Below are 16,544 nucleotides of genomic sequence, written 5' to 3'. Positions count from 1 at the left end.
TCTGGACTAAATGGATTTTTACCGATGCACCAGCAATCCCGACAACGATACGACCCGGTCAGGATCGCTGGTGCATCGCTAAATGGTCGTTAGTGAGCTGCCAAACAGGCAGATCTCACCAGCGACACAGCAGCCCGTCGGCAGTCGTTACTTACCTGTCAGACGCAGCAATGATGATGACTTCCGCCTGCGTCCATGCGTCGCTAGTTGGCGCCAACGAGAAGAAAATGGGCCTGGACGTTCACGCGTGATCAGCGATATCCAGCGGGGGGCCGGGTCGCAGGTAAGTGTCACATGTAGCGACATCACTAGCGATATCGCTGTTGCGTCACAAAATCGGTGACGCTTTTGCGATATCACTAGTGATCTCGCTATGTGAGACCGGGGCTTTAGAGCTGCAGTGTTTGTCCTCCAGCAGATCTTCCTGCCGTCTGAGGACAGGAAGCTGCGGCCATTCTGAAGTCTATTCAGTGCTGTCCTTTGCACGCATTCACAGATTTAATGTGCCAATACAATTTTCTCTCATCCATCTTTGATTTTTTTCAGCCTGTTACCTGGTTTTCATTTTATGTCAAGGGGATTTTGGATCTTTGCAGAAAGGTCACATATAGACCTTATTATAGATGTGCAATGTTATTAAATCATAAGATAAAAATTGTGCAAAATTATAAAGTTTCAGCCAACTTTTTTTTTTCATTTTTTTTTCCGTGATTTAAATGCTATGGTCAAAAGATAAACTATTAGTTTTTGAAATGTTTTGTTTTTACATTAAAATTACAATTTTATTTAGTTTCCAGATACCTGGCTTTACTTATCGAAATAAAACCCATCAACAATGTGAAAGTTCTCAAAGCTGTGGATAGCCGCATTCGAGTGCAAGTAAGCTGTTTTTTTTTCTGCACAGTTTCTAAATATTAAAACTTGATAGAGAACAGTTTCTATATTTGCAGCAGAATCTCTCATAAGTGCTCTGCAGTCATATTCTGCTAACCCTCTGTCTTCCACCCCTGACCTTCATAAAAAGTAGTCCCTCACAATCTCACATACAGCCGTAGACAATTGGCCGTTTATTAGTTGAATGACTATGCATATCTCTCCACTCTCTTTTGCTTGTTATAACTTCTACACATGCCCCATTTCTCCTCTCATTATCGCATGGTATTGGCCTCAAACACTGTTAGGCCTCCTTCACACGTTCCCTTAAAAAATTGAGACGGACGCGTGAGACGGTCCATTTTTACTTTCCATGTGGTCTTCTTTTGGTCATCCGTGTGTGCGTGTGTGATACGTACTGGAATGGAATGCAGTATAGAAATTGCATATTTTTAAGTGTTAAAGGTGTGCAAAAATATAAATCGATAGATATGGGGTAATAGATTAATTGATGGATAAATAGATATCTATGAGATATATAATTTGTGTTTTGCATGTGTAGCTTACTGTACATGTATTACCAAATACATTTCTGAAAAAAAATTACTTGGGATTCCCCCGATTTTTGATATCCAGCAAAGGTCAAGCAGACAGCTAAGAGCTGATAATATCAGGTCCATGGTTACTGGGCCCTTCCCAGCCTAAAAATTTCAGTCCACAGCCACCCCAGAAGTGGCCATTCACATGAGATGCTCCAATTCTGGCGCTTCCCTTCACTCTTCCCGATTGACCTGGTGTGGTTGCAATCTTAGTAATGTGGGTTGAGGTTGATGTGGCATAAAACCCTGGTGTTGATAATGAAGCTGTGTGTATCAGACACTCCCATTACTAACGTAGTAATAAAAAAAAAAGAAAACACACAAAAAAATTTTAAAAATCACTCCCCGACACTCCCTGGTTCACAACTGTAGTAAAAAAAAATAAAATCAAATGCAGGTTTAACTTTAGCCCACCAAATCCGGTGTAGACTAAGCGAATCCAGTTAAGTCCATCAAATCCTCCATGCAAAGACTCTGGAGCCTCATTTTGAGGCTCCATAGAATTTATAAACGGCCACTGCCGGGTCAAGCAACGCTGCGTGAGACTTGGCGTCTCTGAACAGCGTTGACATCATTAATGTTTCTGTTCATGAGAGTTGCCGGGTCATGCAGCGGGCAGCGTGACCCCGGCAACTCTAATGAGCGGTAACGTTAATCTACCTATTGTGGTGCAGTCCCAGGACGGGCCTACAGTTATATCCATTGTGGTAATGGGCATAGGATGCTGAAGGATCGTTATGTATCTCAAGGTGGGTGGCCTTGAGATGAAGGCTTGCTTAAGTGCTGATCTGTCGTTCCAATGTGTCAGGGAGAAGCCTTCAGATGATTGATGAGACGGGCGGGATCAATCATCTACAAATCCACCCAGGGGTGTGTTTAAGAGTGTCATAATAAAGTATATGTGTATGAATGCTTGAAAGACCTGTGATGAGGTAATAGCCATGTGATCCGCTGGGTTTTGCTACAGACCATATAAGGTAACCAGAGTAGGTCACGAGAGAGCGCATGGATCTGATTGGGCCATGTGGAAGGTCCCGGCAGGCCTAGGTGGTGGAAGGTGTGTTACCTTCCTGAAGACCACGTGCTGAGGCTGCTGACCCGGGGAGGCCTATGTATATTGGCTGTATGTGAGGAGGGATAAACCTCCTATGTTTGCTGAGGCACCAGGACTGAGCCTGAAATCATGGACACTTATGCTTGCTTTCGCCTGAGCTAAAGGCTATTCCTTGTGTTATGTGCTGCTTTATGGGTTATGAAGCAATAAACCCTATGAACTTTTAAAGGCACGTGCTTCCTGATTGACTCCCGTTGCTCCTGAGCGAGTTGAATCCCTACAATTGGTGGAGAATGCGGGAAGCGGTTCCAAGAAGCACATGTTGCTGTACTGGCGGCTCTGAGCCAGGAGAGCAGACGGTCTGGAAAATCGTGAGTAATACTGACCGAGGTCAAAGAAAGTGACTGTATTGATATTTGTAGGATACCTCTGAGGAGAAGAGGCGTCCAGGAACTGTGTGGCGTCACCACCAGGTAACAGACAGGAGTCTGTGGTATGCTGACCAGGGTCAGGGAAAGACTATTTAAAGAAGTCGCTATAGGGTGCCTCTGTGGATGAGAGGTACCTGAGAACCTGTGTGGCTGACACCAGCAGGTAACAGACAGGAATCCGTGTTGTACTGACCAGGGTCAGTGAGAGACACTGCATGTGTTTTTTTTTTTTTTTTTTTCTTTTTCCTCTGCAAAACCTGAAGGTGATTGCTATGGCTCAGAGGGGTCACGAAGGTTTTTTTGCAAGGCAGCTTGCTGTGGCTCAGTGGGGTCACGAAGTTGACAAGCGGCTAGCGGTAACTCGGCAGGGTTACGAAGATTGCGTTGGATCGGCGGGTCCACAAAGACGGCGCAGCAGGAGCTGCAGTGGCACCAGCAGCTGCTTGTCAGCGATAGCCGGAGGTGCCGGTGATTTTTGACAGCAGGAGCTGTGGCAGTGCCAGAAGGAACTGGTGTGTTGTCGTGCTTAAAGGGCCAGTACCAGCCCAAAAAGACATAAACTGAACTGTGGCATAAGAAGTTCTGCAGAACGGAAATTGGGAAATCCCAAAAGGGGGCAGTGACCCAAATCGGGGTGGTAGCCCAAAAGGGGGTAGAGTCCCAAAAGGGGGCGGTGACCCAAATTGGGGTGGTAACCCAAAAGGGGATGGAGTCCCAGAAGGGGGCGGTGACCCAAATCGTAGTGATAGCCCAAAAAGGGGTGGAGTCCCAGGAGGGGGCGGTGACCCAAATTGGGGTGGTTCAGGAAATGGCAGCACTGGTTGCCTCAGTGGGTATGTCTGGGGAACCACAGTGTGTGTGTATGAGTTTTTAGGAGTGCGGCATGTATTTTCCTAATAGCGACGGGCCACAGGTGTGTACCGTGATGCTGCACTGGGAAGGAGTCCCTGGTAGGCTGGACTCAAAGAGTCAGGTGACTCTGACAGGAACTCCTCTCGTTTTATCTCTGACCGAGAAAAACGTCAGGGTTCGCTGCGACCATGGGGGTCATTGTGAATTATACAGTGGACAGAGTTATGGTTGAGATGACAAAGGGGAAGTGTCAAGGTGGTAGTATGCCACCAAACTTAGTGCATACCAGACTTTGTTGTGTTTGCTGACGTATGGACGGACGATGAAGACGTTTCGACTGGGGCCAGCGGACACTGAGACGGTGACGCCTCCTAAAGTGGACAGGTCAGAGGTAGAACCGAACGGAAGAAAAGGTACATCTGCCCAACTTACGGACCTGATGTCTCGTGACATGACTGATGGTGGGCTGGGAGATGAGACTGACGGGACTGACCCAGTGGTACCCTTTGACAATATAATTAAAGAGGTAGTGGTGCGACACGTGCTCGCCAAAAGAGAACAGGATCGTGAGATACAGCTGATAAAGGACACAGTGGAAGGACATCTCGAACAGGAAAGCAGGCAAGCAGCTGAGCACAGAGTGGATGAGCTGGAGAAGGAAGTCTCTGAGCTCAGAGGTCACCTGTCAGCGTATCAAACTATGAAAAAGCTATAGTGAAGGATATGGAGGTGCTCAGAGAGGCCCAAGAGAAGCATCAACAGGAGATTCTCCGGAGAGAGGACAAGCGTCGCTGCCTGGCAGAGGAGCGGGATAGAGTTCTCCAAGAACTCAGAGGAGTTATAATAGGTCTCCTGCGGGAGAAGAGCTGGGACGAAGATGTACAGCGGCCGGGCCCAAGTGGTAACAAGGCAGAACTGCCAAAGCCCATCTTGGAAAAGGGTCCTGAAGACTGTAAATCTCAGGAAGATGGTGAGCCGAGAGCTGCGCAAGACAGTCACCCGGTCGTGGCAGATATCTTGAGGGAAGTGTCCGTGGTAAACCCAAAGCCGTCTGTCCAGGATGAGAGCAAGTCCACGACCTTCAAGTGCGTCATGGAGGTACCCGAAGACGTGCGAGAAGCATGTGCCAGCGAGGGTGTGCATGAGATCTTTAAAAAGGCAGTAAAGGCCTGTAGCGTGAACTGGGCACCAGAGACAGACCAGTTGGTGATACTGGCAGAAATGGAAGACACAGAGAAGAGGGTGGCTGTCCTGAAGGAGATGCACCTACAATGTCTCCGCACAAAACAGATGCTCGTGTTGCGTAATAGAAAAGCCGCTCGACGTCTGGAGCTTGCGAGGGAGGCTCAAAGTCGGCTGGGCTTTGTGGAAGACATAATTCCGGTACCCAGAAATCTGGTGGGGAAAGTCGTTGGCAGACTTGGAAAGGTGATGCAGGAGATGGTAAAAATCGATCCAGTGTGAAGAGAGTGAGGATCCCACCTGCTGGGGAAATCCAAGTTGCTGTTGAAGATGACATGGTTCCAGTCATTGTGGTTGGCTCGGTGGAAAGCATTGGGAACCTCCGCATGCTCCTGGAATATCGGGTAGCATACCTGAAGGAGATAGAGCAGCTAAGACAGGACTGACTGCAAATGAATAAGCAGATACAGAATGTCAGGTGGCATCCACCTCCAACCCAAGGTGTAAGGGCCCGAAGGGATCCTCCAAATAATGAAAGGACAGGTAGTCGAAGACAAGAACGTCGAGAGTCCGCAAGTGGCAGTTCTAATTTTAGTAGCATAGGCAGGAGACCCGGTGGTGGACGTAGCAACAAAGGGTCAGACTCAGACCAGCCAGTTGGCTCGACTGGACGTGGGACTCATGACCGTACGAATCGGGAGAGTCGGCCAGTGAGAGAAAGGTTGGGTGACGGAGCGCACTGCAGACTGGTGGAGACTAAAGAGTGTCTGGTCACGCTGACGGACTTTGATGGGAAGGTCAAAGCCCAAGGCCGAGATACTGACCGCTGGGGGCAGGGGAGGCCTAACGTAAATATGATGCAGTATGACTGTCAAAACAGATGGAGACGGTCCTCTCGACTTGTAGGGCAAGGTGACATGGGTGCCCGGTCTCGAGGTCCATGGGTGATGTCATGTGTTCAACCTCACAAGTTTGAACAGAGGGGGGAGGTATGTGGTGCAGTGACCACTATGTCTGCTAGGGGCGCTGTGTGGGTGTCCCAGGACAGGTCTACAGTCATATCCATTGTGGTAATGGGTATAGGATGCTGAAGGATCATTATGTATCTCAAGGTGGGTGGCCTGGAGATGAAGGATTGCTTATGTGCTGATCAGCAGAGCTGATCTGTCGTTCCAATGTGTCAGGGAGATGTCTTCAGATGATTGATGAGACGGGCTGGATCAATCATCTACAAATACACCCAGGGGTGTGTTTAAGAGTGTCATAATAAAGTATATGTGTATGAATGCTTGAAGGACCTGTGATGAGGTAATAGCCATGTGACCCGCTGGGCGTGGCTACAGACCATATAAGGTAACCAGAGTAGGTCACGAGAGATCGCATGGATCTGATTGGGCCATGTGGAAGGTCCCGGCAGGCCTAGGTGGAGGAAGGTGTGCTACCTTCCTGAAGACCAGGTGCTGAGGCTGCTGACCTGGGGAGGCCTATGTATATTGGCTGTATGTGAGGAGGGATAAGCCTCCTGTGTTTGCTGAGGCTCCAGGACTGAGCCTGAAATCATGGACACTTATGCTTGCTTTCGCCTGAGCTAAAGGCTATTCCTTGTGTTATGTGCTGCTTTATGGGTTATGAAGCAATAAACCCAATGAACTTTTAAAGGCACGTGCCTCCTGATTGACTCCCGTTGCTCCTGAGCGAGTTGAATCCCTACACTATTATCTAACACTTATCTATATCTTTGCACATCTTTAACACCTAACATTCTGTAATTCCTATTCTGGTACGTGTCATACGGGCGGCGCACGGATGTCCCACCTATGTCATCCATGTGCGCATGTGCGCTATGTATTGTCATCCTTGCTGCCGGAAAAAAATGGGCATGTCTACGCGTGGGGTTCACACGGTCTATGTTACAACATTGACCTGTGCTCAGCACCATAGATTATAATGGGTGTGTGTTTTTATGTGTCTCCGGTACGTGTAAAAACGGACACTACATGTACCGGAAACACTGACCTTTGAAGTAGACCTTAGGTCACTACACAGAATGACCAGAGACCGAGCAGGGAAACTACTGAGCATGTGCATCCACCGCTGAAGGTGAACCAACGTTCCAGCTAAAGGAAAAATGGCAGAGGACACTAGTACAGATGAAACTTAAAATGTTACACAGGATTTTTGTTTACGTTAAGGAAAACTTGACAAATTTCAGACCTACATGTCTAAATCTGAAACACTGCAGCGTTTCAGAGAAAAAATGTTTAATTTCCACTGTGAGCCCAGCTGAAAGGAAGATAGTGGAACAGGCAGGTCCATGGCTGCTTCTCCCTGCCCGCTCTCCATGAGTGATAGGTCTCTCCTCATACACGCTCGCAGGGAGAGGCCAGTCACTTCAGGGCAGCGGGCAGGGAGAAGCCTCCTGTGTGACTAGTCTCGGTCCCAAGTGGCTATAAAACTACATTTTTTTTCTCTGTAATACTGCGGGGTTTCAGAGTTAAACATACCTGGCTGAAATCATGACTACAAAGCAAGGACAATTTCTTGTCAAAAAATTGACATACAAAAGATTCACCAAAAAAACAAAATCAATATACAGCAATAGGTGAAATTAAAACGTAACTTTTACTCTGTTAGATAAAAAGCCTGAAAAGTGTGTGTCACCCATACAAATACATTAAAATTGTCGATTAAGTAAGGGGTCCCTAATAGAACAGGAAAAAACCCCGCCTCGACATACCATTAAGGATATAGATTGTCACCTAAATAAAAATAGATAACAATATAACACTAGGATACAGCAATTAGAAATTCACAGTCCAGCATGTATATGCCATGACCCAAATTGCACATATATAATATATACAAATGATGAGAGCCAAAATGACAGCTACTCACATGTATAAAAAAGTGAGACAAAAAGAAAATTGGAACAGTCTCACCGCCGAGTTGAAGCAGAGCCGGGAGTCTTCAGAGATCATTTATGTTGGCAAGGGACCCTGGAAAAGGAAGTTGGGAAGACAATACCCTGTCGATCCCTATGGGGCTAGCAATCCTCTATCCCCCAAACTCCCGCCCTGACAAGGGCAGTCCACATCTAACCCTATATTGCACATGCCCTGTACTTTCCCTAAACAGGTGTCCCAATGCGTTTCATCCAAGCGAACTCCTCAGGGGACTAGCTTGTCACAAAGTGCCATAGTGCTATAACTAGAGAGACATGTATCCTTCTACTCTCAATGCTGTCTGCAGAGAGTGAAGGGAAGAGGGCATATTTATAAAACATCACTTCATGTGTGATCACTAATGACCAATTACGTCTGTCACCATAATTACCTCATGCGTGGTCTAAATTATGCAACAGTGACTTCTGGTCCATGGAGCGCACGCTGGTGGGTGTAACCCGCTCACTGGACCGCACATGTCATTTCCGGCAACACCGCCCACGTCCTAGTCCGTGGAGCGCATCAGTAAAAGCGCCCGACTTCCGGTCTAAGGGGCGCACGCCGGCAAATGTGTTCCTCTCAAATGTGTTCTGCTCAATGGACCGCAGAAGAGAGTGGAAACGTCACTTTCGGAAGCTCAAAAGTACAACCCATTATGCACGACTTAGTGTGTAGAATGTGAGATTCACATCCATCATATGCGCCCGATCTATAAGCAGTCCAGTAGCGGACGCACACAGTTTAATACACACCAAAATAAGGCGCGTAACATCACAGTCGTCGCTATAGTGAGCAAATAGATAACCAGGCAAATATACCAATATAATGAACAACCTACCAAAATTATGGAAAAACAACGAGGTAGCGACAAAAATGCAATATCTATATATATATATATATATATATAATGCAAATCCCATTATAAGGTGACAAAGGAGATTTAGGCAATATGGTTCTATGGCACTTTGTGACAAGCTAGTCCCCTGAGTTCGCTTGGATGAAACGCTTTGGGACACCCGTTTAGGGAAAGTGCAGAGCATGTGCAATATAGGGTTAGATGTGGACTGCCCTTGTCAGGGCGGGAGTTTGGGGGATAGATGATTGCTAGCCCCATAGGGATTGACAGTATATTGTCTTCCCAACTTCCTTTTCCAGGGACCCTTGCCTACATATAGGATCTCTTAACAATCCCGGCTCTGCTTCAACTCGGCGGTGAGACTGTTCCAATTTTCTTTTTGTCTCACTTTTTTATACATGTGTGTAGCCGTCATTTTGGCTCTCATCATTTGTATATATTATATATGTGAAATTTGGGTTATGGCATATACATGCTGGACTTTGAATTTCTAATTGCTGTATCCTAGTGTTATATTGTTATTTATTTTTATTTAGGTGACAATCTATATCCTTAATGGTATGTCGAGGTGGGGTTTTTTCCTGTTCTATTAGGGACCCCTTACTTAATCAACAATTTTAATGAATTTTTTTTGGGTGACACACACTTTTCAGGCTTTTTATCTAACAGCGTAAAAGTTACGTTTTAATTTCACCTATTGCTGTATATTGAATTATAGTGTGGTTGCATTAATTAAAATGCTTACCGATTGCCATCTTCTCTGGTTGCCAGCACCGCTCCGGTTCTCTTCAGTCACATGACTTCAGACTAACCTTCATTCCACAGGGTTTATGTGTGGACTGAAAGTCACGTTTACAATGTAAGTCTAGTCGACTAGTCAAGTTAAAGTCACCTGACTCAGAACTGGAGCCACACTGGGCACCAGGGATGACTGCAACATGTAAGTACTTTATACAACTATGATGCAGACATATTTAGAAAGGTTTAGGACATAACTTATTGTAGGGAGTGTTTCCTTAAGAGGAATAACCAAATGATTAGTATTATGAGTAACATATTTCAGATTTGTTAGTAAATACTTGCATTCTCCATTAAATAACGTGACAAGTGCTGACCGGTCCCCTTTAAATAAAACTTGATGTGATTTTGTATGTGCATAACTGTGAATTCTCTTGTTCTAATTTTCTAATTTTGTGTTTAGTTTTTATGTCCAGCTGAAAATGTGTACAAATCTTATGAGAGTCACCTGCTGGTAGTGTCTGAAGAAAAATGTGAGTATTTTGTGCTCTCAAAAATTAATCAGAATGTTACTAGGTAATATCTCCTTCCACCCTTCACCTCTAATAACTACATACAGGTGCTTCTAACAAAATTAGAACATCAGAAAAAAGTTAATTTATTTCAGTTATTCAATATAAAAAGTGAACCTCATATATAGAGTCATTACAGAGTTGATCTATTTAAAGTATTTATTTCTGTTAATGTTGATGATTATGGCTTAAAGCCAATGAAAACCCAAAACTCATTATCTCAGTAAATTACAATAATTAACAAAAAAACACCTGCAATGGCTTCCTAAGCATTTAAAAAGGTCCCTTAAGGCCCCGTCTCACTTAGGCTACTTTCACACATCAGTTTTTTGCTGTCAGGCATGATCCGGCTTTTTTTAGAAAAAACGGATCCGGCATAAATTTTTGAGAACTGTAGAAACGGATCCGTTTTTTTGCTGGATCCGTCTCTGTTCCTGGAGGCTGGCCAATTGGATCTGAGCATGCGCAGACTTAAAAAAACCGGATCCGGTTGCTGGATCCGTCTTTTTCTGGATCCGGCGCATTCCGGCGCCCATAGACTTTCATTGTAGCAAAAAGCTGGAAGCGCCGGATCCGGCGCTTCCGGCTTTTTCGCCGGAGACAAAAAACGTTACAGTAGACGTTTTTTCAAGACGCCGGAATGAGACAAGTTGCCGTATCCGGCAAAAAACAAATGAAACGCAATGCCATCCGGCATGATCCGGCGCTAATGCAAGTCAATGGGGAAAAACCGGATCCGGCATTGCATTTTGCCGGATCCGTTTTTTCCAAAAAAAGCCGGATCGCGCCTGAAGGCAAAAAACTGATGTGTGAAAGAGGCCTAAGCGACTTACCAGCGATCCCGACACCGATATCAAGGTGTCAGGATCGCTAGTAAGTCGCTATGTGATCGCTGGTGAGCTGTCACACAGACAGCTTCACCAGCGATCAGCACAGCGATGCCGAGCGCCCGGCATCGCTGGCCATCCTGTAAAAAATAGAATCAAAATAAAAAATATTGTTATTCTCACCATCCGATGTTCCGCGCAGTCTTCCGGCCTCTCTCCACGCTCCGGTCCCAGTGATCCTTTGCATGAATGACCGCGAGATGTCACGGTCTCGCGGGATAACAAAATCTCGCGGTCATTCGTGCAAAGGATCACTGGGACCGGAGCGTGGAGAGAGGCGGGATGGCTGAACGCGACGTCGGAAGGTGAGAATAAGTATATTTTTTATTTTTTTTATTATTTTTTACACCTGATCGCTGGTCTCCCGCTGTCACACACAGCGATGCGTGCTGGCCAGCGGGAGACCAGCGACCAAAGAAATGTCCAGAGATTTCTTGCAGCGATCAGCGATACCGGCAGGGGGGCCGCTCGCTGATCGCTGTCACACACAGCAATCTCGCTGGTGAGATCGCTGTTACGTCACAAAAGTTGTGACTCAGCAGCGATCTCGCTACCGAGATTGCTTAGTGAGACGGGGCCTTTAGTCTGTTTCAGTAGGCTCCACAATCATGGGGAAGACTACTGACTTGACAGATATACAGAAGGCAATCATTGACAAACTCCACAAGAGTGTCAAGAAAAGTCCATTCAAAAATTTTGGGGAGATGTACAAGAAGTGGACTGCTGCTGGAGTCATTGCTTCAAGAGCCACCACACACAGATGTATCCAGGGAATGGCCTACAAGTGTCACATTCCTTGTTTCAAGCCACTCATGTCATGACCAATAGACAATGCCAGAAGTGTCTTACCTGGGTCAAGGAGAAAAAGAACTGGACTGTTGCTTAGTGGTCCAAGGTGTTGTTTTCAGATTAAATGAAATTTTGAATTTCATTTGGAAATAAAGATCCCAGAGTCTGGAGGAAGAGTGGAAAGGCACACAATTCAAGCTGCTTGAAGTCTAGTTTGACATTTCCACAATCAGTAATGTTTTGGGGAGCCATGTCATCTGCTGGTGTAGTTCCACTGTGTCTTATCAACACCAAAGTCAGCGCAGCCGTCTATCAGGAAATTTTAGAGCACTTCATGCTTCTCTCTGCCGTCAAGCTTTTTGGAGATGGAAATTTCATTCTCAAGCAGGACTTGACACCTGTCCACACTGCCAAAAGAACCAATACCTGGTTTAAAAACAACAGTATCGCTGTGCTTGATTGGTTAGCAAACTCGCCTGACCTTGACAATACCCCATAGGGGTATGGGGTTAAGAAGAAGATGAGAGACACCAGACTCAACAAAGAAGATGAGTTGAAGACTGCTATCAAAGCAGCCTGGTCTTCCATAACACCTCAGCAGTGCCACAGGCTGATCACCTCCATGCCACACCACATTGATGCAGTAATTGATGCAAAAAGAGCCTCGATCAAGTACTGAGTGCATTTACTGAATATGCATTTCAGTAGGCCAAAATTTCGGATTTTAAAATAATCTTTCAAACTGGTGTTATAAAGTATTCTAATTTACTGAGATAATGACATTTGGGTTTTCATTGTCTGTAAGCCATATTCATCAACATTAACAGAAATAAACACTTGAAATAGATCACTCTGTTTGTAATGGCTATATATGAGTTTCATTTTTTGTATTGAAGAACTGAAATAAATGAACTTTTTGCTGATATTCTAATTTTGTGAGAATCATGTATGTGTGTGTGTGTGTGTGTGTGTGTATATATATATATATATATATATATATATATATATATATATATATATATATATATATAATTTATACAGACCAAAAGACACACCCTCTCATTCAAAGAGTTTTCTTTATTTTCATGACTGAAAATTGTAGATTCACTCTGAAGGCATCAAAACTATGAATTAACACATGTAGAGTTATATAATTAACAAAAAAGTGTGAAACAACTGAAAAAATGCCTTCTAGGTTCTTCAAAGTAGCCACCTTTTGCTTTGATTACTGCTTTGCACACTCTTGGCATTCTCTTGATGAGCTTCAAGAGGTAGTCACCGGAAATGGTCTTACAACAGTCTTGAAGGAGTTCCCAGAGATGCTTAGCACTTGTTGGCCCTTTTGCCTTCACTCTGCGGTCCAGATCACCCAAAACCATCTCGATTGTTTTCAGGTCTGGTGACTGTGGAGGTCAGGTCATCTGGCGTAGCACCCCATCACTCTCCTTCTTGGTCATATAGCCCTTACACAGCCTGGAGGTGTGTTAGGGGTCATTGTCCTGTTGAAAAATAAATGATGGTCCAACTAAACGCAAACCAGATGGAATTACATGCCGCTGCAAGATGCTGTGGTAACCAAGGTACACATCGGGTTTCTAAGTGACGCACGCCCCTTAGAAACCCGATGTGAACCTTATTTACCAGCTCCCTGCATCAGCGCGCTGGTAACTAAAGTACACAGCGACGCCACGCGCTCGACATCGCTGTTCTGATCGCTGGTGAAGCTGTCTCTTTGACAACTCACCAGCGATCATGTAGCGACTCACCAGTGATCCTGACACGCTGATATCGTTGTCGGGATCGCTGGTGAGTCGCTGTGTGTGACGGGGCCCTAAGTCTAGCACGTAAAGATTGTATACCAACAGATAGAAGGGTGGTCGAGACTTGATAAGCATCCAAGCCAACAGCACAGATGAAACAAGGAGTATCCAGGAATACATCAGAAAAATGGCACCCAATGATGAGATGCTGAGAGAAAGCCTAAGGCAGCAACAACAGCAGATCTGGAAGGAAGAACAGGAACATGAAGCGCCATGGCAAGACAAGCCGCTGCATGGGATGTACCATCAACAGATAATAGAGGTGGTTGAAATGGAGAAATCCTACCAATGGCTGGAGAAAGTTGGACTCCGAGAGAGCCCAGAGGCGCTAATCATAGTGGCACAAGAGCAAGCTCTAAGTACCAGATCCATAGAAGCATGAATCTACCACACAAGACAAGACCCAAGGTGCAGACTATGCAAAGAAACCACTGAAACAGTCCAACACATTGTGGCCGGATGCAAAATGCAATCATGGACAGCATATACTGAACGCCACAACCAATTAGCAGGAATTGTATACATGAACATTTGCATAGTATATGGGCTAAGTCCCCCTAAGTTCAGGTGGAAGACCCCAGAGAAAGTGGTGGAGAATGAAAGGGCTAAAATCCTGTGGGACTTCAAGATCCAGACGGATATGCAGGTGTTGGCTAACCAACCAGACATTGTGATAGTAGACAAGGACCAGAAGACAGCAATGATAATAGATGTGGCAGTGCCAAGTGACAGCAACATCAGAAAGAAGTAATATGAGAAGCTGGAGAAATACCAGGGCCTCAAAGGAGAACTGGAGAAGATGTGAAAGGTGAAGGCAACATTAATTCCATTGGTGATAGGAGCACTTGGAGCAGTGACCCCTAAGTTGGAAAAATGGCTACAACAGATCCCAGGAGCAACATCTGAACTATGCCCAGAAAAGCACAATGCTGGGAACAACTAAGATTCTGCGCAGAACCCTCAAACTCCCAGGCCTCTGGTAGAGAACCCGAAAATGAGGAAGGACAAAAAAGACCATCCCATTAGAGGTGAGAAGGAAGTTTTTTTTACTTTTATATATGAGAAATTTGTATATCATTATCACATATTAAATCTATAGCGCAAAACTGATTTACTTTGTTTTTATTGTAATCTGCTAATCTTTATTCAAGTACCGTATTTTACGAATTATAAGACGCACTTTCCCCCCCCCCCAAATTTGGGGGGAAAATGGGGGTGAATCTTATATTGCGCATGTACCTTAACGGTAACGTTGCTGCAGGCCGCAGGCTGGGATGAGGGGGTGCCCGGCGGTGCTATGGGGGTGTCCGGCACTGCGTGGGTGTCCGGCGGTGCTGGCCGGTGCTTGCTGCGGGTGTCTCCAGTCCGATGCTGCTTTAGGGGGCTCTGCTGACATTTTGTGAAAGGCCAGTGCCCCCCCGCAGTTCCGTGGTTTCCTGTGCGTCGGACTCCGGGAAAATGGCCGTCTGGGGCGGCCCATGTGCAGAAGGAGATCTTTGCACTGAGATCTCGTGAGATGAAGGTGGTTGCGGTGAAGCGGGGTCCCAGGGTCGCTGCTGGAGGAGGCAAGAGTGGAATGTTGCTGCAGGCCACAGGCTGGTAAAAATACAAACTTTATTTAAAGATCACAATTACTTAATAACCAAAAATTATTTAAAACAATGCATCATACCTAAAAAAAGAATGATCATCCCTGTACTGGCTGATTCTCCCTGCCTGACAGTGGAGGTTGGAGCCCTAGGACCTGCGCAATTGGCCCCCCCACTCCACGGCGGCTCACCCTGCTATCCCTGTAGGGCCCTATAGTGGCAAGGGAGTGATAAAGATTTGAAACAGGTAGGTGAGAAAGAGAGAAAATGTATAATCATCTTCTTGGCTTGAGTTCTGGATCAGACCTCTTCTTTCTTCTTGGAAATATACTAGATTGTCTATTATTTGCAAATGGAGAGCTATTCTCTGATATATTAATCACCGTGTTAGTCTAAATATCTCCTTAATATGACAAACCCATGTTTAATTATAAACATGAAAAAAAAACACGTTTATACAAAACCCGCATCATACCAATGGGGGACTGAACCTAACTATTAAATTACATCTTGTACTTCATACTAAGCTAAGTACTCCAATCCATCTTGCTCCTGATGAACTTCGGAAGAGGGGAAACGCGTTGAGCTGTGTTTTATACTGGAGTGTTACTGGCCGTTAATTGTGACTGTCCTAAATAATTTTATATATGGACATTCTATTTGTTATTATATTAGTCACTTGATTGAGTGCCACCCAATACCTAGGTGGCTTTATTTGCGTTTATTATGGCCGGTATAAGCTGTGAATGAGCTGCGTTTTATACTGGAGTGTTACTGGCCATTAACTGTGACTGTCCCAAATCATTCTATATATGGACATTCTATTTGTTGCTACATTAGTCGCTTGATTGAGTGCCACCCTATTTATTGGGGGCTTTATTTGCGTTTACTATGGCCGGTATAAGCTGTGAACTATAAAGGTATTTAATCCTTTGTATTGTAAGCTGCATGATTGGATGCGGCTCTTTTGTATATATAGACTGTTTGGTTTGCAGTGTTGCGGGTTTTGTATAAACATGTTTTTTTTTCATGTTTATAATTATACATGGGTTTGTCGTATTTTGATTGGATGCCTTCTTTTTGCTCTGGCTGAGATAAATCTATACAGAGATATATTGATAATCTTCTCAATAGTTAACTGATTCCTTGACAGTTGGGTATAGTAGTAATAGATTCTCTCTATTACTTCTTCTTGGGTCTCACTATCAAATAGGGGAAATTTTTCATTTAATATGGCAACTAGATACTCTTCACATATTAAGGAGATATTTAGACTAACACAGTAATTAATATATCAGAGAATAGCTCTCCATTTGCAAATAATAGATAATCTAGTATATTTCCAAGAAGAAAGAAGAGG

General features: G+C 44.9%; 1 protein-coding gene across 1 annotated transcript in view; it reads left to right on the top strand.

Moving 5' to 3' along the window:
* Positions 1–16,544, top strand: part of GSAP (gamma-secretase activating protein) — a 178,259-nt gene that overhangs the window by 61,730 nt on the left and 99,985 nt on the right. Inside the window, exons 6-7 of the mRNA XM_073573649.1 lie at positions 791–879; positions 9,991–10,060. Of these exons, the coding sequence (XP_073429750.1) occupies positions 791–879; positions 9,991–10,060 (159 nt within the window). The remainder of the gene's footprint in view (positions 1–790; positions 880–9,990; positions 10,061–16,544) is intronic.

Source organism: Dendrobates tinctorius, unplaced genomic scaffold, assembly GCF_039654945.1.
Source record: "Dendrobates tinctorius isolate UK_male_01 unplaced genomic scaffold, ASM3965494v1 ptg000035l, whole genome shotgun sequence".
In the NCBI taxonomy this organism is placed as follows: domain Eukaryota; kingdom Metazoa; phylum Chordata; class Amphibia; order Anura; family Dendrobatidae; genus Dendrobates; species Dendrobates tinctorius.
This window is presented reverse-complemented; position numbering and strand designations above follow the sequence as displayed.